This window comes from Furipterus horrens, unplaced genomic scaffold, assembly GCF_987537825.1.
Source record: "Furipterus horrens unplaced genomic scaffold, mFurHor1.1.pri manual_scaffold_3, whole genome shotgun sequence".
Taxonomy (NCBI): domain Eukaryota; kingdom Metazoa; phylum Chordata; class Mammalia; order Chiroptera; family Furipteridae; genus Furipterus; species Furipterus horrens.
The window spans coordinates 3,023,674-3,046,639 of record NW_028327173.1 but is presented as its reverse complement, the minus strand read 5'-3'; the positions used below and the strand labels follow the sequence as shown (position 1 = coordinate 3,046,639).

At 61.3% G+C, this 22,966-nt stretch overlaps 3 protein-coding genes across 3 annotated transcripts in view; 2 read left to right on the top strand and 1 right to left on the bottom strand.

Annotated features, from left to right (window-relative positions):
- Positions 1–750: 750 nt before the first annotated feature.
- Positions 751–9,729, bottom strand: RNF207 (ring finger protein 207). Its single transcript, XM_090271774.1, is given in 17 exon segments — positions 751–850; positions 1,832–1,972; positions 2,060–2,120; positions 2,164–2,284; positions 2,550–2,559; positions 2,561–2,639; positions 2,642–2,732; positions 3,284–3,430; positions 3,500–3,560; positions 3,643–3,724; positions 3,788–3,850; positions 3,853–3,882; positions 3,885–3,943; positions 5,633–5,679; positions 5,682–5,865; positions 8,089–8,192; positions 9,703–9,729. Coding segments are annotated over 17 exon segments (1,407 nt in total).
- On the top strand, positions 9,656–16,127 carry RPL22 (ribosomal protein L22). The gene is made up of 4 exons (XM_090268499.1): positions 9,656–9,739; positions 11,388–11,492; positions 13,295–13,419; positions 15,927–16,127. Exons 1-4 carry the CDS (start codon positions 9,728–9,730, stop codon positions 16,069–16,071), a joined length of 387 nt encoding a protein of 128 aa, XP_090124625.1. The 5' UTR covers positions 9,656–9,727; the 3' UTR covers positions 16,072–16,127.
- Positions 16,128–22,221: 6,094 nt separating this feature from the next.
- CHD5 (chromodomain helicase DNA binding protein 5) overlaps positions 22,222–22,966 on the top strand; it is a 56,193-nt gene continuing 55,448 nt past the window's right edge. The window contains exon 1 of the mRNA XM_090268498.1: positions 22,222–22,362. Within this exon, the coding sequence (XP_090124624.1) occupies positions 22,284–22,362 (79 nt within the window). The 5' untranslated portion in view covers positions 22,222–22,283. The remainder of the gene's footprint in view (positions 22,363–22,966) is intronic.

The window sequence follows — 22,966 nt, the reverse complement described above, 5'->3', positions numbered from 1 at the left end:
GCACCGGGTGGCCATGTCGTCAGAGCCAGAACTGGAGGGTCTCCTAAAGGGCTGTTACTTCATCCTGAGGGTTTTCGGCTGCCCAGACAGCAGTGACTGGGGCGGTCTCAGCAGGGGCTTTGAGGTCACGCGCCCCCGACACATCTGAGCTAAACACGGTGCCTGGGGGTGGCGGGTGCTTTATGCCCCGTCACCAACCACAGCAGCAGACCTGCCCACGACCTCTCAGCCCCCCGGCTCCAGCCGCGCTGACCCGACAGCCCGCTCTCCGCCCCACGCAGCACATTTCCCGGCAAGCCCCGCCGTGACGGTGACGTGTCTGTGGCTGCACATTCTTTCCTCTCTCTGGCAAGTATCTGGCAAACACCGTGGATCCGGTGGATAGTTATGGTCTCTCACAGGGACCGAGCGCAGTCATCTTTCTTACAGAAGTGGGTTTGAGCTGCGTGACCTCAGTGCCAGGGGCTGGGCTGCGTGCCGGCGGCTCTCGTGGTGCCAGGTGCGGGCAGCCTCTCTGCATCTGCCGTTAGGAACTTGTGCCACGTCCATCAAGGTCATCTTGGTCGTCTGTGAGCCACTGTTTGAAGTCGCTGTCCACATTACAAACCTCTCTGACCCTGTATTTTACAAATGGAGGCCCCGCTGAGGCGGCGGAGGGGACCGGAAGGGACAGGAAACCGGGTCTGCCTTTGGTGCCCGCACCTGTCCCTGGAGGGAACCATCCGCCTGCCCCTGGTGGAGAGACTCGCTTTACCTGGCCTGGGTCTCGTCATCTGTGCCGTCGTCACACATGTTCTACAGCTGCTCTGACTCGCCGTCCGTGGGGGCCTGGGACCTGCGCACGTGGAGCAACCCGGGAATCGGGGGTGGCAGCGGAGCCCGCCCGCCGCAGGTCTGAAGTGCACTCTGCACGAAAGCTGCAGCAAAAACTCACGAGCCCGCCCAGGACTTTGGTCCTGAGCATTGTTTCCTGAGGGCGGGGCTGTGGCATGCGTGGGCAGGAAGCCACATTCTGGGGCGGGGGGATGTGCCGAGATTGGGGAGCAGGGTCAGCAGGGCCAGCGTGCGGGGGGTGGCGGGGAGTGGAGACAGGGCAGTTTGGGAAGGCCTCGCTGTCGACATTCGAGCTGAGACCTGAGTGACGAGGGTCCAGGGGACCGTCTGAGACCAGAGTTCCACCAGAGGCTGGGGAGTGGGGACCAGTCCAGCTTCTTGGGCACAGAAAGGCCGCTGTGTCCGGCGTGGGTGAGCGGGGGGCAGATGTGGCCAGAGGGGGCAGGGAGGGGCCTGAGAGCACTGTCGGGCTTGGCGTGACGGGCCGTGTGGCACACTGGAGGGCAGGGGTGTGTGTGACAGTGGTGGCTTGGGTTGGGGACAGTAGGGACAGAGCAAGTGGATTGGGACAGGCGAGTGAACGGGACTCGGGCGGGGTTGGGCCTGGGGCAGGAGGAGAAAGGAACCCAGGGCTTTCCCAGGCTTTCTGCTGGAGCCCCCAGGAGACCGTGATGGCATTTAGTGAGGGGGGCCCGGAGTAACGGGCCATGGGGAGGAAGTCAAGTTCTGCTGGCCACCGTGGGCTGGGAGGTGCCCGCGAGACATCACAGCAGAGAGCCCGCGAGGGGCAGCTGGACGTGAGCCTGTCTTCTGCTCTGACCTGCTCCTGAGGACGAGAGGTGGCAGCCGCGCGCCTAGAAGCAGAAACCCGGCAGCCGCTCCTTCCGTGTCTGCAGATGTCAAGGCCCTGGCCACCCACGCGCCCTGATTGGCCCACTGACTTCCCAAAGGGGCCCTTCCCAGGGTGTCTTGGCTCCCCTGGGGCGCCCTGTCTCACCTGGGCTCCAGCCGCTCCTTCACCTTGGCAATGGAGCAGGTGTGGGGTGTGATGTGGCTGGTGATGGTGGCCGGGTGGGCCTTCCCCTGCTCCAGCTGGGCTGCGTTGCGTCTCACTGGCTTCAGATTCCTGCTCTCCAGCCTCCCGCCATCGAAATAGCTCAACTTTCCCCATCATTACCTCTTTAATTAAAGAGCAAGGTGAGAGGTGAGAGGGCATTCTACTCACCGAATTCTGACCTCGGGTGCATCGTTTTCAGGCCGGTTAGCAGGTGAGGCCAAGTCAAGGGCTAAGGGGAAAGCAGGGGGTTTTTGTATCTGGTTAGTGAGCACCTGCGTTCCCATCCGCACTGGCACGTGGGCGAGCTCCGGAACGGGGTGCACACAGCAGCCGCTGCCCAGGACCTTCAGAAATCCGCTCGTTAGCCGCCGGCTGGTAGGACTCCTCCCACATCTGAAAGAGAAAGTAAGTTGAAGGTCACCTGTGACATGAGTTGGAATTTCCATGGGTGGGACTTCTGTCCTCCAGCAACTCAAGCTCTGCGGCACCCCAACCCGTCCCCGTGGTTCCAGGCAGCAAAGACCCAGGTTCCAGAGCCGCCCCACCAGGCCTCCTGGGGTGCTGGCCAATGTCCTCTTTCTCCCCCTTCCTGTCTCAGGGAAGCCCGTGTGTATGCTGATGGGGGCCCGCAGGGGAGGTGGGTCCTCGCAGGGGCTGCCTCCTGGAAGAGCTCCCATACCCTCCACGGAAGCGTCCTCCGAGGCAATCTGCACGTCTGCCTGCAGGGCCTTGTGAAGAACGTCCCCGTGATCTTGGCCTGGATGAGCAAGTGGTGCTCGGTGATGTCTCGGTGCCACTCCCAGGCCTGGCCCTTCAGGCTCTGCATCTTGGCCTGCAGGCGCTGCAGAGACACCTGTGATGCCTGTGGCCCTGCAGCTACGTCACCGCAGGGGCCGAGGGAGCGGCCAGGACTAGACCCAGGCTGTGAGCCAGGTGGATGGAACCCAACAGGCAGCGGCGGGGACGCTACCCCCACGCACCTGTGCGCAGCCTGCAGCGGCAGCGCCCTCCTCCCCGCCAGTTTGTCCTGGGAGGGGGGACGGGCCGGGCACTCGCACCCGACCCTGGGCCCCAGCCACACCTGTTTCCGACCCCCTCTCCAACCTGCCAGCTGGCTACCTGGGCCGGAGACCCTCCTTCCTGCGTCCCACTGCCTGCGAGCCCCAGGGCCCTCACCTTAAATGTCACCTCGGGGACGTCTTCCCTGACTGACTGACCCCACCACCAGCACCTGCTTGGGAGGCCCTGGCTTCCCTGTGGGGACTACCTGGCAGCTGTGGTGAACCTGAAAGCCTGCCGCCCTGCTACCCCGGGAACCCCACAGGGCTCTGGGGGGCGTGTCTGCTGTTGCGGACACCTGGTCGGGGCTGATGAGGACGCTTAGCCCGGGGCTGTCCTGGCCTCCATGCTGAACAGGGAGTGGATGGCGGCTTCCCCCTCCGCTGCGCCACGCTGCACCTCCTCCACCATTGCCTGCAGCTGCGGGATGGCCTCCCACGTGGCCATCTGCAGGGCCTTCACAGCCTGGGGACAAGGCAGCTTCAGCCTGGCCGGTGCATGTGTCCCTAGCCCTGCCTCGGCCAGCGGGCAGGGCACCCCCGCGCTCACCAGCCGCTCGGAGTCCTGCACGCAGGCCGACTCGAGGTCCACGCAGTGGGCCGGGCTCTCCCTGCGGGGACCCCACAGCAGAGCCCGGCTCAGTGCTCCCCCCTCCACCCCCAGTCCCCTGGTCTCCAGCTCCTTCGACCGACCCCTGCATGTCCTGGAAGCAGCGGATGCACAGCAGTGACTTCTTGTCAGTGGAGAACGTGGTGCCGGGCTCGGTGTGCAGCGCTTCGGAGGGGGCGGCAGTGAGGGCCGAGGCAGTGCCTGTCCTCCGGGACACGCCGCGCTCACTGCAGTTCTGGGGCACGGCCGCGCTGGCCCAGGGCCACGATGTGTGGCGCGCAAACATGCGTGTTGGTGCGTCCCCTCACGGCAGCGCGCGCACATGGCTGCCCGCACGTGTTGCAGAAGTATGTGGTCTCGGCGTCCTGCCAGCCCGGCGGGAGCCTGAGCGCGACAACCGCCCCTGCGGAACCGGCGGTCTCCGCGCGTCACTGAGCGTGCTCGTACCAGCCTGGGGTTATCCTGCCTCTAACAGACCCAGTTTACAGATGAGAACCCCAGGGCTCAGGGAGCAGGCAGGAGGTTCTGTATGGGGCAGGCACCCTGGATGGGCTTGGAGAGGCCCTACAGGGGGTTGAGGGGAGGGCAGAACCTGCATTTGCACAATGTTTTACCTACAACAAAAACGTGTGTAGCCCTCCTCTTGTTACCACCAATAGTAACCAAAGGGCAGTGCCCACCTGGCCGACTGGAGGCCAGATTCAGCCGGGAGGGGGAAGAGGGGGGGGCTTGCCAGTTCGCTTGTGCAGGCCGGACCCAGGGCTGAGTCCAGGGCATGCGCTGTAGCCCGCATTGACTGAGGCAGTGGTTGTGCGCCCCCCGCCCCCCACCCCCGTGGGTTGGCCCCCAGCACGCCTCGGGGGACTCAGCCCGGAGGGAGTGGGTGTGGCTGTGCAACCCGCAGGTTGGCCTCCGGGTTGGCCTAGTTGGCATGGTGATCATTGCCTAGGAACCAGGCTTACCCAGGTTTTCGGGATATTGTTGAAGGTTTCTGGGCTCCACCTGTAACCAGTTACTTAGCTGAGAGGGAAACCCAATTTGTGTTTTCAGTGCAAACAGTCCCCTGCATAGCAGTGCAGACCCCAGCAGTGTTGTCCCGTGGAAAGACATGGGGCGACCCACATAAACCGAGGAGTGGCAGTCCACAAGAGGTTTAGTCCCAGGGAAACCTTGCGGGGACCACAGCTACTCGATTGACTGTCCCCAGCTGACTGGGTAACAAGTGCCTATAGACAGGCTACCAGGTGGCAGGTACTAAGTTGGAGGACCAAGCGTTCCACGTGCCAGGATTTAAACGAGTTCCTAGTCATGATTTTTGGGTTCTTGAGAAAATAACCTCAGCACGGAGGCGTGCCCCCTGTAGGTTGGCTCCCAGCAAGCGTGGGGGCGGGGACCGCAGCCCTGATCTAGATACCCGTTCTCTCCCCTATTCCCACCCCCCTTCCAGGCTGGCACTAGAAATAGGGCAGGAGGTGGGGTACCCAGCAGGCTGGCATCTGCTACAAATATCTCCACCACTGCTCATTCTGACCCAGTCCTGGGCAAGTCCTGGGAGGTCAGGGGGTTGTGACCTGGGGTCACGACGCGGAAGCCTGCCCTCAAACCCCTCTCATTGCTTTAGGGAGATTTACTGGGGCCACGCTGGGTAACTGGAGCCAGCATCACCTGCTTGGGTTGACCGAAGATTTCAGGGACCCCCAAGTGAGTGACTGGGAGTATCCTGATGCAGTGTTGAGATCTGGATCATCCTGTAGCGGCAGTAAGTCCCCCCAGGACAGGCGCTCGAGCCCCGCCCTTGACCCCTGAGTTTCTGTGGGAGGCCCAGGCCTCGGTTCACCTGACCAGCGAGATGGGCGGGAGTCCGTGCCTCCTCCAGCGGAGAGGTTCGGGCTGGGCTGGGGGCGGCCTTCCGCACCGCTTGTGATGGGAGTCAGAGCCTCCTGTCCCCGCACCCAGGTCCTCGCGGGGCAGGGCCAGGCTCCCTTCCCGCGGAGGGGTCTCACTGGCACAGCGGGCAGGCCAGGCGGCCGCGAGAAGCGGTGCAAGCAGTCGGGCGGGCGCGGGTGCTCCTACTGCGCGTGGCACAGCGGGCACACGATCGGTGGCCGCTCGCGGCGTCCAGGGCGCCTGGGCCCTCCAGGGGCGCGAAGACAGCTCCGACGTCGGTGGGGACTGCGCAGGACGGCGGCGGCGCAGCAAGGGCCCGGGTCTTGGAGCGCAGGGCGAAGGGAGAACGGGCGGCGAGGCGTGCGGAGGGGCCGGGCGGTGCCCGCGCTCCCAGCCTCGCCCGCACCCCCGCGGCGGCCCTGAAAGCCAGGCCGCTGGACCCGGCACGGCTTCCCACCCAACGCCCAGCCTCCCACTGCCGCCACCTCTCCCGCCCCAGGAGTTTCCCTTCCCGGTGTCCTCTGAGTGACGTGCTGGCGACAGCCCTTCCGAGGTGCCCCGGTCCACCGGCTTCAGCCTGGCCGCTGCCTCGCGCGAAAGCCAGGACCGCCGCTCAGCCCGCGGGGTCTGGCCGCGGCCGCGGCCTCCCCAGTCCGGGAGGAGGGGAGGCAGGGACGCCGCAGCTGCGAAGGACGGCGCCGCGCCAGGGTCCGAGGCTCGGAGAGCGAGGAAGGACCCCGCTCCGCTCGGGAAGGCAGAGTGGTCGCAGGAGCGCAGGGGCCTGTGCCCACGGGACTCCAGCCGCGACAGAAGTGAGTCCGCGCGGCTCCACGTTCTCCACCGCCAATTAGGGGCGACAGAGCAGCAGACGCCACGCCCCCCCAGACATCCCCGTTCGGGCGACAGGGCGTGAGAGGGCTTGGGATCCCCGGCCTCCCTTTGGCTGGTTAGGGACTCTTGCCCGCGTTATTGACCTCGGAGCCTCGGAGCTTGGGCAAAACCGGGCGGGCCTCCCAGGGATGGGGGTCACTTTCATGAAGTGCAATGTGCTCACTAGGCCTCCAGATAAGTAGACCCCACCGCCGTCATCACGGGAGCCCCCAAGCCGCGTGGGTTGGGGTGGGGGCAGGCTCTGAGCTTTTCCTGCAGGGCCCCCTCTGCCTTCCCAGGCCTGGCGAGCACTGGTTTGTCCAGTATGATTTTCTCCAGCGCGCCCTTCATCCTTAGGTCCTTACTTATCTGCCTTCTCTGGCCCTGAGCTCTGGGAAACAGCCCCCTCCCTCGCCCCAGCCTGCCCTTCTGGAAATCAAAGAGTCCAGACCAGAGCCTGACCCGCAGAAGGTGCTCAATAAAGTCTTACTAATCAGTTAGGAAAAAATAGATTAAAAAATTGAGCTGGGTTTTGAAGGACGTGTAGGAGTTTGGTAGGGGGAATAAAATAAAGTGAATTCTAGGCAGAAATGACCTGTCCTTTCAGGGGTCCTCCCTGGTTCCTTTTGTGCTCCACGTCATGATAACAGCAGTAACGACGGCCCATGTTTATGGGCCGAAGTTCTTTTGCTCCTTAACCCTGACGACAGCCTTGGGAGGTGGGAACTGTTACCCTAGTCAGTCGTCGAGCTGCTATACAAAAACGTGCCCCCAGCAGATCTGGTGCCCGGTGAGGAGTCACTTCTGCTGCAGCCGCAGGCAGACTTCTGCTCTATCCCACATGGGAGACGGGCCTTGTCTCTTTATTTTATAAGGGCACCAATCCCACCAGGGGGCACCCTTGGGGGCCTCATCTCAACCTAATCACCTCCCAAAGGCCCCACCTACTACCATCACACCCAGAGTTAGGGCTTCAGCCTGGGAGCCGTGCCGTCCGGGGCGGAGATGCAGAGAAAAGGGGTTATGATCCAAGGAAAATGTTGGGGATTAGGGATGGCTTTTTCTTCTTTAAGATGCGGGATGGTGAAGAATGGTCCAGAAGAAAGGCTGCGCTGACGATGCCCAGGAGGGGCGGGCTGTGGGAGTGATTTCCTCCAGGTGGCACAAGTGTACAGAATAGGGCCTCAGATGGGGGCAGGACACCTTCCACAGTAACAGGAGGGAAGGCAGAGTGCGGGGTCTAGGTGCTGCTGGGTGCTTAGGCAGGAGGCAGGACCATCTGTGAGCTCTCTGCATTGCGCCAGTGTTTTTGAAGAGAGAGCCATGGAAGGCGTCAGCTGCGAGGAAGGCTCGGGGAGGAGCGCCTGGCATTGTGGCCGGAGGTATAAAATAGTCACTTAGGAGAGGGTTTTAGGGTGGGCAGGCGCCCCCACGGCTTGCTCAGGGTGAGGAGTGGTATCTGGAGAAAGCACACGCGTTTGCAGGGATGAAGACAAGTGAACTCGGTCACTGAAGGGGTGCAATGAGAACCGCGGGGGAAGCTGCCACCATTCCTAGGGTGTTGTTATTAAAGTGCAGAAGCGCCTAGAAGGGGCTGCTCTGCCGGGGTCTCAGTGGAACAGAGTATTGGAGTGAAAACCGGATTCAACTACTGCTTCTGGAATGTTCCGACTGCCACTGCTCAGATGCAGCAAGGGGGGGTGACGCCGACAGGAGAACAAGCAGGAAGCAGACAGGCCTGGACCCCCTGGTCCCTATTGAACGAAGCTAGCCGGGGGCAGCAGGCGCGGCAGGCCCGAGGCCGGGCCCGGCCAGGCAGCGCGCTGTCTCCTCCGACCACCGGCAGCCGGGACTGGGCTTCGCCGAGGTGCGGGGGCTGCAGCCAGGGAAAGGGGGCGGGGGGGGGGGTACAGTGCATGTGGACGGGGCTGGCGGGGCGCAGTCCAGCTGTTAAACAAAAGCGATGTCACTTCCACAGCGGAAGGTGTTTTTAAAAGAAAGCGATTATTAGGTCATTGTTGGAAAAATAAAATAAAAAAGACAGGTCTCGGGGCGCAGAGTCTATGCCACCAGCAGGGCAGGGCTGCAGGCATTTCCACACATCAAGCAGGAGCGGAGGAAGATGTAATCCGTTTTGCGAGGACTTACACTGGCCATCGACAACGCGCAGGGCCAGTCCTACGGTCCGTCCGTCCGTCGGGAAGAAGCGCCCGCTCCCGCGGATGAGCCGTGGGCGGCCGCTGGGAACGTCTGCGTGTAAATACGGGGAGGCCCCTAGGGAAGCCCCCGTAATCGCAGCAGCAGCCGCCTGGAAGTCGACCCCAGGCCCTACAGAGCGAAGGCGGGGTGCGCAGTCCCCGTCGGAGCCGGTCCGCAGGTCTCCTTCCCTTCCCCTCCAGCCGCCGTGAGTTTGACCGAGACCGTCTTCACTGTTTTCACACCTTTTCCCCCTCGTCACAGCCAGTGGACGGCAGGCCTGGGGAAGGCCCTGGCTCCTCCGCGAACCGCCGCCGGCAGCCGCGTCTCCGGGCAGCTGGCGAGAAAGGCAGCCCCAGGCAGAGGCGCGCCGGCTAGGGCTCTGCCTGTGAGCGGAGAGTCCGCTCTCCCCGCCGGCCTGAGAAGCGCAGGCGGAGCTGGGCACGGGGAGGGGGTCCGCGGGCGGCGGCTTGCCTTTGGGACTGTGCCGGGCTCAGCCGGGGGGTCCCTGACTAAGGCCCGAGGGGCCCAGCGCCTGCCCGCCGGCTCCCAGTGCTCCCTCCCGGGTCGCGGCTGTTAGGTTCTAGACCCGCCCCCCCCATGAAGTAGGAGCCTTACATGTATTCTACACTCTTTACCCTACGTAACTTTAACAACATGCGTATACAGTCCCGCAAAATCCCGCGATAGAGAAAAATCCGCGATCAATAATTAAACATAATATTTAAAAAAATCCCGCGAGAAGTTAACCCCGACAGAGAGAGGGACCGCAGGAAGCCGGTGCCGTCGGGCATTAGGACCCAGGGCAGCAAGGCCCGGCCGCTCCTCCCCGAGCGAGTGGGTTCGACTCCCCTCCGGGCAGCTGGTAGTCTGTGAGCCCGTGAATTTCTCTTTCTCTCCAAGACCTTCCGACGGAGAGCGTAGCCCTTCGTTCCCCTTCGGGCTCGTCCGCTCGGGCCCCCGCGCGCCGATCCCTCGCCGTGAGCCCGGCCGCCCGGCCCCCTTCCTTCCTCTACTACCTCCGTGCCGGCGACAGGAAGGGTTCTGCACGCAGGGAAAAGCAATCGCTCCCCGATCGCGCGGAGCGGCGTGCAGGGTCGGCGGCGAGGGGCGTGGCCGAGCGATCGGTCCGGCCTGGCCCCCCGCGCCCGCCGCGCCGCGGCCTCTTTGCGTCTGCGCGGTGCGCGCACCTCCCTTTCTGCCTCCGCGGCCGCCATGGCTCCCGTGGTCAGTATGACTCCGCGTGAGGCCTCCGCTCCGGGGCCGGCACGTGGGCCTCGTGGGCCCGGCTCCTGCGCGGCTCGCGCGGCCGGCGTTCTGCAGCGTCCGCCCGGGGCTGGGCTGGCAGGCCGGCCGAGTCGGGGCAGGGCTGCCGCCGGGCTCCGCACGTTGTGGGTGCAGGAGGCCGCGGCCTGGGACCCGCGAGGGAGCCCCGCAGCGCGGCTCGGGCTCGGGCTCGGCCTTCAGCCTGCGGCCAGCGGGGAGCTGGAGTGCCGGCGCTGCGGCCTGGGCCCGTCAGCGGCCCTGGGAGCCCGGCCGGCGGGACGCAGCCGGGGTCTGGGCCTGGTAACCTGCGCGGAGAGCGGGAGGGAGAAGGGGAGCTGCCCCCCCTGGGAGTCGCGCGTCCGGGAACCCCGCGGCCGGGACTCGGGGACGATGGGAATGTCCACGCAAGGGGGTCTGATCGCAGAGGGAGTCCCGGGCTTGGGGACCGCTGGGGCGTCCTCGGAGGGAGTTAGTGCCGGGCGCGGCCGTAGAGACGCTCTGGGTTAGGGCTGGGCTCTCCCTGCCGCGCTGCTCGGAGCAGGCGGGCCGCGCCCCCCCTTCTCCCGGGACGGCCCGTTAGCACGGGCGGCTCGGCGACGCTGCTCGGGCGGGCCCCCGGCGCTTCTCTGCGTTCGTGGCTTTTGCTTGGACCCTGCGATGGCAGGTGTTCTTGTTTCCCCTGCTGACACTGTATTGCCGGGGGCAGATCTTAAAGCAGCCCCTTCGGTGGTAAGCTAGCAAGAGATGTCTTAAACCAAACAAACAAAAAAAATTCTGACTTTTGCGGTAGCTAAATGTTTGCCAAGTGGACGCAGTGAGTGGGCAAGTTTTAGGTGAAGGTCTTTGAAGCATAAAGCGGGGGGGGGGGCGGCGGATTGAGAACGTGCGTTCGTGTGGCCTTTTTAGGTTCTGCAGAAGCTTTGTAGAGCGCAGTTCCAGGGAAGTAGGCTGTTCAAAGCCTTTGCTAGCGGCGGCGGGGTTTGTGGGGACGAAGGAGCTAGAACCCTGCAGGGCATGCGCCCACGGATGGCTTGGAAGGGCTAACTCGCAGGTCAGCTTAGTCGGGACGCCAGCCGTTGTAGGCGGAGGTGTAACCGAGGCCTCGGTTCGCCGTGCCCTTGTCGGGCGGTATGAGCGTGGCTGGGATGTAGGCGTTGGGGCCGCTCGGAGGAGATCTGCAGCGTCAGGACCGGTATTGACTTTTAGATTAACGTTGTTGTAGGTACACCTGCAAGGCATTGGCGTGCCTGTGCCCAAATCTTGGAACGAAGTCAATGTTTGTGGAAAATTCATGGCACATAAAAGGACAAGTTCGTTTTATCGTGCTTCGTAAACGGACAGACCTTCATGCCCGCTGAGATCGGGGAGGCAGGGAAGTGGGTCACGAGGGGTCGGTGATTTCCCCCCCAAAGAGGCTGAAGCGTGGGTGCTGGGCATCCTCCGTTCCGGGCGGGCGATGGCTCCTGGCACCCTTGCGGAGGAGCGCGACTCTGCGGGTTTTGCGTTTGTACGGACTTCTCCACCTCTGGTGTTTTTGGTGGTTGTAATTTTTTTTTGTGGGTGGGTGGGGGCTGGTTGTGCCTTCATCTCTGTTTGTATGTTTTCTTAGAAAAAGCTTGTGGCGAAGGGGGGCAAAAAAAAGAAGCAGGTTTTGAAGTTCACCCTTGACTGCACCCACCCCGTAGAAGATGGAATCATGGACGCTGCCAATTTTGTAAGTTGTGCCCTTGGTGCCACTTGGACAGTTGTGACCCTTTGGGGATGGTGCTGAGAGACCCCCCGGAGCTCGTTTCTGCTCCCGGCTCCTAGGCAGCTCCAGGGCTGAGGCCCCGTGTCGGACTCTGGAGCGGGTCTAGCGTCTCGTTCCCCGGCCTTGCCCTCGTGTGCGGGTAACAGCCTTGCAGGGAATGAACAAGAGGGGCTGCAGCCCATCGGTGCCAGGGAACTCCCTCCGTGAGTGTCCAAAAGCCTTCCTTAAAGTTGCCAGGAGACAGGCAGACCTCCTCGGAGCCACAGCGCCTTTGCGCTCCGGGGCGTCTGAGCGTAAGCCCCGGAGGACGCAGAGCTCCAGCCTTGGTGGCAACAGGGCTCCCGTGCTGACTTGTGGCGGGAGCTTGGTGTTTTGATCGTACTTCATTTTGTTTCAGAATGCGCTCTGCCCTGAGGTTTTGCTCCTGTATCTGGCCCGTTCCTCAACATGCCCCTCTGTCACAAACCTAGGAAGGGCAGCCCCGCCGCATTCGCACCGTGCGTCTTGGTTCTGGCGTCTCGCTCTTCCTCTCCCATAACCACGCTTGAGGAATTCAGGCTACTTCTTAGGCGGAAGCTTCCTAAATTTACATTTATTCTCCCGTCTGCAGAACATCAGCTATTGCCAAAATAATATCATTGGAACGTGAATAAGTTTCATATAAAAAAACCGAAAAGCTTGGCCTACGGCCGCGGATCACACAGAACGGAGCTCAGCCATCGTTCGTGGTTTCCTGTCCTGGTGGACAGGCGTCGTGTGTCCCTGTCCTGTTTAAGACGGCCCTCCTTGGGCGGTTCTTTCTCCAGACAGTGACTTGCCGTTCTCTGGGGCTGCTTTTCCCTCCTAACCTTCGTGGCCCCTTCCAGTGTGTGTCTGGTGGCCGTACCCATAATTCCCTCCTCCCTTCCCCTGCACCTGCCTGTATGCAGTTGTCTTTTTTTCTTCTAGAAGTTTTCTGAGGCTAGAAAACATGAATCACTTACGAGTCTAAGGTGCAGAAGATTTCTGACCCAGTCACTTTACCCCGTCATCAGTATGTTGCAGATTAGAGGTTAAGTACAGGGTGATAGCAATTTGCAGCTGAAAGGGCCTTCCTATCGCTTTGGTAGAAAACCAGAAAGGAGAAAATAATAATGACTTTTCAGAAAGAAAGAAGGAAAACCAGGAAGTTCTCCCTTTTGGACAAAGACTCCTGAAGCCCGTGGAGGTGAAGGACCGGCCCCAGCTGCTGCAGGGCTCTACTGAGAGGCCACCCCTGGGCCCCTGGGCCGCTGCCCCTCCTGCGCCTTGCCCGTGGCCGCGGAGCAGACGTTTGGCTGTTTTGGTCACTGAACGATTTTGCTGCTTTTACGGGGTCAAGGAGAGAGTAACTCGTGCTGAGGACAGTGCTTTACCCTCCTTGGGTTCAGAATTTGCAGCTTCGGTTCCCTGTACCAAGCTTGTAGCCTCGGCCCCTGGGAACCCCGTCTACCTTTGACCCACGAGTCAAAGCTTTCCGCCTCGGGGCACGTCCGACCTTGTGTGCTCCTGCTGGGGTCTGGTCTCCTGTTGGCTCTGTCAGTGAGGCTGAATGGTGCCGCTTCCCACCGGCTGGTCCTAGGTTTCAGACCCTCAGTGGGTAGCTAAAGACTTGCCATCGTTTTTAAAAAAGATCGGACGTTTGGAAAACCAATGCTCAGCGTGAGGAGTATAAAAGATAAAATGTTCTGCTGGTGCGATGGGGTAACGAGTTAGCCACTCACCGACTGATGTGATGATTCTTCCAGGAGCAGTTCCTCCAGGAGAGAATCAAGGTGAACGGGAAAGCGGGGAACCTTGGCGGAGGGGCTGTGGCCATTGAGAGAAGCAAGAGCAAGATCACTGTGACTTCCGAGGTGCCTTTCTCCAAAAGGTACGGGCGGGCTGTGTGCGCCTGCGTCCGGCGGGAAGACTCCTGCCCTCGCCGGGGCGGGGGTGCCGCTGGCCTGTCTGGCTGCATCCGCGTCTGTATCCGCATCCGTGTCTGCGTCTGCACCTGCATCCACGGACTTGGAAACGCCGCCCAGGGCGGGCGGGAGGCCGTGAGTGAGTGAGTGAGTGAGTGGATGGATGAATGCCGTTACGGTAGTTAAAAAGGTTCAATTTCGGGTAGTTGAAAAAGACTTATTTTTCACAGACTAAGTATTTCCAAAAGTAAAGATGGGCAGGCTTGCTTAGATTGCATTTTTTTAAAGGTTTTACTTATTTTTAGAGAGAGGAGAAAGGAGGAAGAGAGAGAAACATTGATGGGTTGCCTCTTGTATGCCCCCCGGCCCGGAACCTGGCCTGCAGCCCAGGCCTGGGCCCTGACTGGGAATCGAACTGGAGACCTTTGGGTTTGCGGGGTGATGCTCAACCCACTGAGCAGCATCGTTCAGGGCAAGAGCTTTCATTTTTAGTTCTATATATATGTATTGATTTTAGAGAGAGGAAGGGAGAGAAAGAAAGAAAGAGAAACATTGATCAGTTGCCTCCCATCACCGCCCTGACCGGGGATTGAACCTGCAAACCTTTGGTGTATAGGAGGATGTTCCAGCCAACCGAGCCCCCAGCCAGGGCTAACTCTATGGGTACTTTTCTTACCTGTGATTGTATGAGGCATCTGAAATTCCTGTTCAGACAGAAACCGCGCTACGTAATTCCTGTTTTCTGAGTCAGGAGCATCAGTTCTCTTGCCGTGCTGTGTTATGTGGTTTTCCTTTTGCGGATGAGATGAAAATACTACGCGTTGCTAAGGAATTGGACGTGTTGCCCTGGCTGCGTGGCTTGGTCGGCGTGCCATACAGCAGAAGGTTGCAAGTTCGATCCCTCGTCGGGGTGGTGTAGGAGGCTACCGATCAGTGTTTCTCACATTGATGTTTCTCTCTCTGAAATCAATAAACATATCCTTGGGTGAGGATTAAAAATAAAGAGAGAAAGAAAGAATGGGACATGTTTCTACGTAGCTGCTAGCCCAGAGCTGGCATACTTAGGAGCTTTCAGTCAAACTGTATCAGGTAGTGGGAACTCGAAGGTGTGTTAGGACAGGTTGGTTATAGTTAAGCCTTTGCTTTTATTTTGAACGAGATCAGTCGAGATGACTGGAGAGCATAAGCGGAGGCCCCTGTAGCCCGGCCGAGTCACTCCCTCTGTGCCGCAGGCGGGTTGATGGGGATCGTTGCCCCTGTGGGGAGGGGCCCCGGGGTGCACGGAGCGTGGGGCGGTTCTGGACTCTTCCTGGGGCCTGCTTCCTGTCTTTTCCTGCCTGTGTGAGCAGATCTCCTGAGCAGCTTACTTGAGTTTTCCCACGTTCTCTGCTCTTGGCCCAGTGGAGAAAGATAGGAGCCTTCATCTGCTGCTGAAGCTTCCCTGTCTTGTCTTTTCCTGAAACATTCAAGGTGCTCCTGGTCGAGAGCTTCTGCCTGGCTCGGCACCTCCGCAGCTTTTCACTTAGCGGCCCCTCCGCGTCTAGTGGGGGCCGTTTCCCGGCACCCGAGCTGTTGAGTTACCCGCCTCCCCTGAATACAGCGAGGGAGAAATAATAAAGGGAAAATGAGTACTTTTTAGATGGGACGCCCACGTTGATTGATTTTTGTGTCGGGAAAAGTGGGTGGATTTGAACGGAGACCTTCATGTCCTGCGAAGACTGCTCTGTTGGCGGAGGTAGCGCTGCGGACCGATGTCCGTTTCTCGGAGTCGCGCCCCCGTGGCCCCCTTCACGTAGGTCCTGGCGAACCTGCCGCTCCGCCTGTGCGTCCCCTTCGGTGCTCGCGGTCTGAAGAGGCGGCCAGTGTTACGAGTCCTGCTGTATAGAGGCTGGGAAGGTTCCTGGGCCCAACGGGGTCTGCTTGGCCTTCTGTCGCTGCTTCCCTGTGGCTTTGGGAAGGCGCCGGGGTAGATCCAGGGGAGGAGGGTGCTGTCACCGCACAGCTGGAGCCAGGGTGGCGGCGAGTGAGGGTCACCGCAGAAGGGAGAGCGTGTAAGGCAGCAGCCGGCAGAAGCAGCCCTGGAGGCCCCGGCCCAGCGAGCTGCTGTGTGGGAAGTGCCTGCAGCTCGTGGGAGCCCCCCCGCCCCCCTCTTTCTGGATAGAAGGAACTAAGGCCGCGTGCGTCCTTGTCAGTTAACCATGACATCTTTCTCCAGTGGTTACAAAAGTCATCTTTTTGGTGTTTGCTATTGTCTCATGGACAACTCTTCTTCCTTATGTGTTCTCGTTTTTATTGCCCGTTTGGATGAAATGTGGCTTTTATTTTCGTTAGACCATTGGCCGGTATATTTACCTTACCTTGGCCATTTTTGAAATGTGGGAAAACACCTTAAACTGTAATGATCTTGAATACAAGGGTGTCACAAAAGTTACTGTGTTGTGCAGTGGAGTTCTCAAGTGTTCTTTCTCTGCAGGTATTTGAAATATCTCACGAAAAAGTATTTGAAGAAGAATAATCTACGTGACTGGTTGCGTGTAGTTGCTAACAGCAAAGAGAGTTACGAATTACGTTACTTCCAGATAAACCAGGATGAAGAAGAGGAGGAAGATGAGGACTAAAATGCCTTTATCTGACACGTTTTGTACGAGTTCTTGAATAAAACCTAGGAACCAAACCGGTGGTTTTCCTTGTATCTGTGCAGTGCGGACTGGGCAGAAAATTGGAAATCGTGGCAAAAAGGCTTTGCCTGGGCGGCCCCTCCCTTCTTGGTAATTAGGCCGCTTTCTGCCTGAAGGTTTCAGTTCTCCTGGTGGCCGTGTCAGAGTGGGAGATGGGGTCCCCTTGGGAGCTGACCAGGATGGGACCTCGAGCAGGCGGGTAAGGTGTGGAGATGTGAGCTCTGTGAGTCACTGTTTGCCCTGGAGAAGTGACAGTTCCATCTGGCGCTTTTCTCAGATTCGGGAGCACAACAGACGTGGGGACCCCCGAGGCAGCGGAGGCAAACCAGTGCCTTCTGAGGTCTCCTCTTGTGGGAAGGTGGCGGCGCGGATAGACGCGCAGGGTTCTGGGCGTCTGTCTGTAGTTTTAGGTTACAGGTTACTCTCAATGCCCATAGTTGTTACGTGTACTAACCTGTCTTCTCTCTCTAGAGATAAGCTGGCCCTCTGACGGCGCAGCACACGCCACCGCAGGGAGGGGTCTGGAGAGCGGCTCTGGGAGCCCGGGGCTTACGTTTAAGTCGGGTGCACAGAAAGGAGTTGGTACATGAATGCTGCCTCTCCCCGTCTGTGCCCCGTGCTGTGGCTGCGGCCGCCAGCGGGGGGCCGGGAGGTGGGGAAGGGGGGAGCTGCGGAGGGCAGCGCCTCTGGGGGCCCAGTGGGAATTCTTGGCTGCCCAGAGCTGGGTCTTTTCCCGGGGGGGAGGGGACAAAGGACAGGTGACTGGGGACAGGCAGTTCAGGCCTAGAGAAGGCTGGGACGCGCAGGGGGTGTTTGCTTCCAGGCCATTTAGGCCGCGGCTGGGGTTCATGTCACAGGTCATCCTACTCACTGCCACCCGGCAGGACCAAACTGAGCTCGCTCCTCTGCATGATGCGCGTGGGAGAGGAGCAGGCGGTCTCTCCGTGGCGCCCGTGAGCGCAGAGGCTAGAGAGCCGCGGGGGGGCGTCTGAGGCTGCCCAGGTGCCACCAGGAGTTCTTCCGAGCGACTGGGAAGAGACCCTGACGCCTCACGGTGCCCTTCTAAACCCGGAGCAGGTCCGCAGAGGCGGCCGCGTTGCGTCAGAACCACGGAGTGTTAAATTCGTGTCCTTACAGAGCTTGCCCCGCAGCGAAGTCCCGCGCTCGGGGTCAGACGGCGGGCTCCTGCCCCGGCTCCGGTGTGGCGTTCCGTGCTCCTTGGGTGGCACGGAGCATGCTGAGGCTGCCATTTCATCTGTGGGGAAGGCGCTCACGTTTCTGTTTCTGTGCAAATTTCCTGGAGCAGAACCGTTGGCCGTGTCTCTGCCCTCCCAGGAGGCAGGGCTGCTTTCCCGCTGGCCGGAGGTGGCGGCGCGCCGCGGCTGCCCCTGCCGCCGGGGCCGGTAACGGTCCCGACCTGGGTTTGCACGTGTTGCTGGGGTGTAGCATCCGGTGCTCCCTGCAGCGGTTACTAGTTTGGTTGTAAAATGTTAACTCTGGGTGGAAATGCCCAGATAAGTTGTTTTTGGTGTTTTTGAAAGCTGCTCCCAGATTTTAAAACTTGTAATAAAATGGAAACGTGGGTTTTTCTATGCCTCTCTGAACTCTTGTAACTGAGTTTTGATCACATTTTATATTAAAGTGGCTGCCACGTGGCTCCATTTACTGTGCAAGGCGCTTTTCTTTGGATTGGCATGTTCATCTGTTACGGAGCAACAACTTTATTCTCACTGATTAGTTGTTGCATTGACAATGACCTTGGGCTTCATTAAGCTTGAGAAGAGAATGCCCTTTATTCCCGCCCCCTTCACTGCAGCTGTGCCCGGGGCCTGCCGTTGTAGGTTCTGGAGTTGGCAGGGCCGAACTCCCCAGGCAGAGTTTCTGCGGATCTTTGCCCACAGTGACCTCCCCGTGGGGTGCTGGGGTCGAACCTGAATCACACTGGACCTGTTCCGGCAGCTCTGCCTGGACCACGCCTGGGCCAGTCCCTTTGCCTCTCTTGCCTCCTGACCCACCTGTCTGACCTGAAATATGCAAAGCACAGGAACAGACTGGGTCCTGGGGAGCCAACCAGGGGTTGAGAGCATAAAAGAAGAGCAGTAGGGGGCTGGAGGCTTCTCGTTCCCTGCTGCCTGGTCACCAGCACACCTACTGTGACTTGGTCAGCACCGTCTCTTGCTCGGAGGAGGTTTAGTATCGTCTTCTGTTCAGAAGCCTCAGCGACCCCCTTCTCCCGGAGGTTTACAGTGCTTTTCCTGCCTCAGCGTCGTCCTCAGAGCCGTCTAGGGGGACGCGCTGTTGAAATACACAGGTCCTGATGTCACCAGGTGCCCAGCTGGGAGGGGTCAGACACCACAGGGGGCGAAGCAGGGGGCCTGATCCTACCAATACGTTTAATAAGACAATGGTCAGAACTACAGAATGTGCTGGGGTGTTAGGTCGCAGCCTTTCTAGGGGGACACTTGATTTCTTGGGGACACGACCTCAGCGTGGCTATCACGGTCCTCTGGTGGAGTCACTGGTGACCTCAGGGGAGCCTGGAAGTTGGCTTTGGGGGCCCACTCCCATTCTCCATTCCCTTGCTCGTGCTGCTGTGGTCCTTCCTGTGACTGTGCCCGCCCGCCTCCTCCCCACCCCGCCCCCCACCTGCCCCAAGCTTATCCAGTGTCGGAGGCATGGCCACGTGCTGGTTGAGGGGACACACCTACAGACCTGGCCATACCAACCTTGGACAGGACACAGGGCTGGCTGGGGTCAGAAGCGATCTAGGGGAGAGCCTGGATGGGGTCCTTCAGGAGGCGTGGGCTGAACTGTGGGTGATCGGCCACTGTAGTGCCTTCTGGGGGGTAAGGAAGAGGCCCAGTCTCGGGGATTTGCCATCGGCAAGGAGGCCTCGCTGAGGGAAGCGGGTGCCATGGTGCTTAGGGAGCAACCTGAGGATTTGTAACCCAGACCTTTCCTACCTTTGGGAAGATCTGAGGATCCACATTCGTTTTTTCTAGGCTCGTTCAGGCCAAGCTGAGAGTTGGTTAAGGCTGTGCTGACCCTGTGCAAGCACTTGCTCAGGATCAGGGCCAAGGCCCGAGTCTTGTCTTCTGAGACATCTGTCCCCGCCCCCCGGCAGCCCCAAGTGACTTGGGTTTCTGTGGGGCTAAGCTCCCTGCTTGAAAAAACGGGTTTCAGGGGGAAGTGAGGTTGGGTACGCAGGGGCGTCCGTCCTTCATCTCAGTGGAGACCGCTGTCCTGCAGCGCCGTGGCCTCTCCTGCCCTGGAGGCCGGGTTGGGGCTGTGAGCGGTGAAACAGGCTTCATGTCACACTGGGGCCCTCAGGTGGCCATGATGGGATGGGGTGCTAAAGGCGCTGTCCTTGCAGGGCGTGAGGCGGTCTGCCTGTAGGAGGAGGCTGGAGTAGGGTGAGCGCCTGAGGCATTGATTACTGCAGCTCTGGTCTCAGAAACGCAGTCTACCTTGGTGCTTTCTTAACCAATGTATTTTTAATAAATAATTTTATTTTGAATGTTCACTGAGGAGTAATTACAAGCTCTGTGAACAGCAAACAGGAGAATCTTGTCTCCTGGAACTAACCTTAATTGCTAAATTCCTTGTTCTCGGAATCAGAAATTATAGAATTTCCACTTTTTTAAGGAATTGCTTTTAACATCAGGCATTTTTGGCTTAGTGTCATTTAAACGCATGTTTATAGTTGAATAAGAAGAGCTCTCCTTTAAACTTTACCGGAGGTTCCTAGTCAAAAACCCACTTGCTTAGGTCATTCTGTCACGTCAGTGACGTGGCTGGAGCCCTGGGCAAGGGCAGGACGGGCAGCGGATGGGGAGCGGTGAGCTGAGCGTCAGCCGCCTTTTGCCGAACGAAGCGGTGGGACCCGTTCCTCTGTGAACGAGGCCGTGGCTCTCTTGGCGCGCTCCTGGGAGTCAGAGCCCAGGGCGGCGGGGGGGTGTGGGCGGTGGGGAGGGGTGTTCTGCGGACGGGAAGCCCTGGCCGTCCGTGAGGTGGGACCAGGAACCTGTGCGGTGTCCTGAGCTCATCCTGCAAGCTGGGAGCGGCTGGGGGCTCTTCGCTGAGGGGTGGGCAAGTCTGACGTCACGCAGAGCTTTTCCTGGATGGTTAACAGGTCTGCAAAGAGCAAGACGGCTTCCTCAAGGGAAGCGCAGGCCTGTGAGTGCATCAGCGATTTGGGGCCCCTCGGCTAGACGCCCAGTGATGTGAGATACAGCCTTGGACCCCCAGAAGCCCTCTGCTTGGTTGCTTTTAAAAAAAAAAAATTATTTTTAGAGAGGGGGAAGGGAGGGAGAAAAAGAGGGAGAGAAACATCCATGTGTGGTTGCCTCTTACAAGCCCCCAACTGGGGACCTGGCCCACAACCCAGGCCTGTGTCCTGATTGGGAACCACACCGGCGACCCTTTGGAGACAGGCCAGTGCTCAATTCACTGAGCCGCACCCGCCAGGGTGCCCTCTGCGTCCTTAGCCCGCCTCCTTGCCGCCTGCCCTGGGCTCCGTCTCTCACCAGCATGGTTTAAAAGCCATCCCGGAGGAGAGATTCGAAGAGCCCAGCTCTGACCCAGGAGGCTCCACGGACCTGCCCTGGCCCAGGAATGGATGAAGAGAACAACCTGGCGCTTGCTGACCATTACCTGGGGTGGGAAGGGGGAGGAGAAATTCGCTGCACACCTTCCCAGGCCATCCGTCGCCGCTGGCCACAGCGTGGACGCAGTTGGACTCACCATGGCGTGGGGTGTGGCCACCTCCCCAGGAGGTCTTGCACTGGGAGGCACTACTCTTCCGGTTCCCCGGAGCCCCAGGAAGGGAGAGCCCTCGTGGCGCCTCAGTGTGGCGCAGGTGGGGTGCAGGTGCTCAGCCAGGCCCAGAGGGGGGTCGGGGCTCCTCCGCCTCTGCTTTGGACTTCCCCATCAGGCAGGTGCCTCACCGACACCTGGGGCTCCAGTGGGTTCCCCCCACCCCCCAGACGGTCCTGGCCCGGGGCTGGGAGGGGAGGGTGCCCCTGCCTTTAGCGCCCATGCTAGGTTACAGAGCCGGCCGGGGAGACTGGCCCCCTTACACGCAGCTCTCAGAGTTGCCGCAGCTGTGACTGGCTTGGCGGCGCTCATTTAAATTCCAGTCTTGCTCCCCTGGGCTTTGGCCTCCATCTTCACCTCTAAGCGCCCAGGGCTGGTGGCTGCCTTCCCACTCCGCACACGTGTGGCTTCTTAGAGGGAGTTTTGGGCTCAGAGAACACCGCCTAGCGACCACCCCCAAGGGCCTGGGGCCAGCCTGCAGGGGCGGCACGTGGGGGCCGGGTGTGACGGGGTGAGGCAGGAGCCGGCCTGCACGGATTTTTCTGGAGGAATCAGACCCCGCAGTCAGCGGAGTGGCCCTTCCCCAAGTGCGGGACAGCTTTTTTCTACTCCGCTTCCGAAAGGGGGTTAGAAGTGTGTCGGGGCCGGAGTCGCGTGCGGGGAGGTGCGAGGGAGCGGAATGCGTGGGCTCGCCGCGCGCCGCCCCAGGGACCTACCTGCCCCCGCTGCCTTGGGAACCCGGGGCGGACGCGCTCCCGGGCGGGGTAGGGGACGGCGGCGGGCCCTGCCCGGGTGCGCACGGGCGGTGTCTCCAAGCCTCCCACAGGGCCCGCTCGCCCGTCGGGTCCCCGGGCGCGCGGGCACCTCGACGGCTCCCCCTGCCGGAGCGCTCTGTCCCCACCCCGCACCCGGCGGCTCAGGACTAGTCCCCCCAACTTGTTCTCCGCTGTTAACTAGTCGCGCTGCCGGAACGATGGGATGGAGTTGCCACAGCAACCAGACTGGACGTCACAATCCGGGCATGTGTGCCGCCCCCCCGCCGTGCAGCTGCGCCGCGGGCGCTGCCATTGCCACCCTCGGTGGGCTGCGGACTCGGGCTGCGGGGCGCGGTGGGCGGAGCGGCCCGGGCTTTTCGGGAGCCGAGCGAAGGAGGCCTAGAGGAGGGGGTCGAGACGGGGGGGTGGTGGTTTGGGGGGGTGGGGGGGCAGGCGGCCGCCATCTTCTTGCGGAGGCCGCCTTGCCCGTCGCGCGCGGCAGTCCGGCAGCGCACGGGTTAAGGCTGGCACCGCGCCCGGCGGGAGGGGGGGCGCCCACCTCCCCTCCCCCCCGCGCCGGGCATGCGGGGCCCGCTGGGCACCGAGGAGGAGCTGCCGCGGCTCTTCGCGGACGAGATGGAGAACGAGGACGAGATGTCAGGTGAGCGGGCCGCCGGCTGCGACTGGGGCCAGGGAGGCCAGGGGCTCGGACGGAGGGGCCCCAGGGCGGGACTGCGCGGGCGGGGCTGGCTGCGTGCGGGTGGGGGTGCCCGGGCTTCGGGCTGCGCTCCCGCCCTGCTGGCGCCGCGCGGCCAAGGGCGCGGGGCTGGGCGAGCGCCGGGGCGCGGCGCGCCGGCAGCCAAGGGCGGGCGGGATCCAGGCCACCAGGGCCAGGCGCCGGCAGAGGGGTGCGGGGAAGAGGGGAGACTGGAGGGGGTCTGTGCTGAGCGCCCGGGGCAGGGAGGGGGCGCGGCACCGCCGGGGTCAGCCCGCGTGCCCTTGAATGGGGCGGGAATGGTTCTTGGCTCCTGGAGCCGCTCACCCCTCGCCCTCGCCCTGCGCGCCTCTGGCCTCCCGAGGGCTGGCCCGTCCCGGCGCAGGGCGGGCTGGGTGGGGCCGGGAAAGGGGCTCAGACACACAGTGCTGGTTGGGCGGCTTCCTTCGGGGTCCAGGCGGGCCCGGGCCAGGTTCTCACTCCTAGTCCCCTTCCCCAGCCCCTGGGTGACCGCCGCTCCCAGGCACTTTGCGGGAGCCCGCGGCGCTGC

Coding starts and splice junctions, on each gene's coding strand:
- RPL22 (XM_090268499.1), top strand. Junction 11,493..13,294: donor TCATGGACGCTGCCAATTTT/GTAAGTTGTGCC, acceptor TGATTCTTCCAG/GAGCAGTTCCTCCAGGAGAG. Junction 13,420..15,926: donor GAGGTGCCTTTCTCCAAAAG/GTACGGGCGGGC, acceptor CTTTCTCTGCAG/GTATTTGAAATATCTCACGA.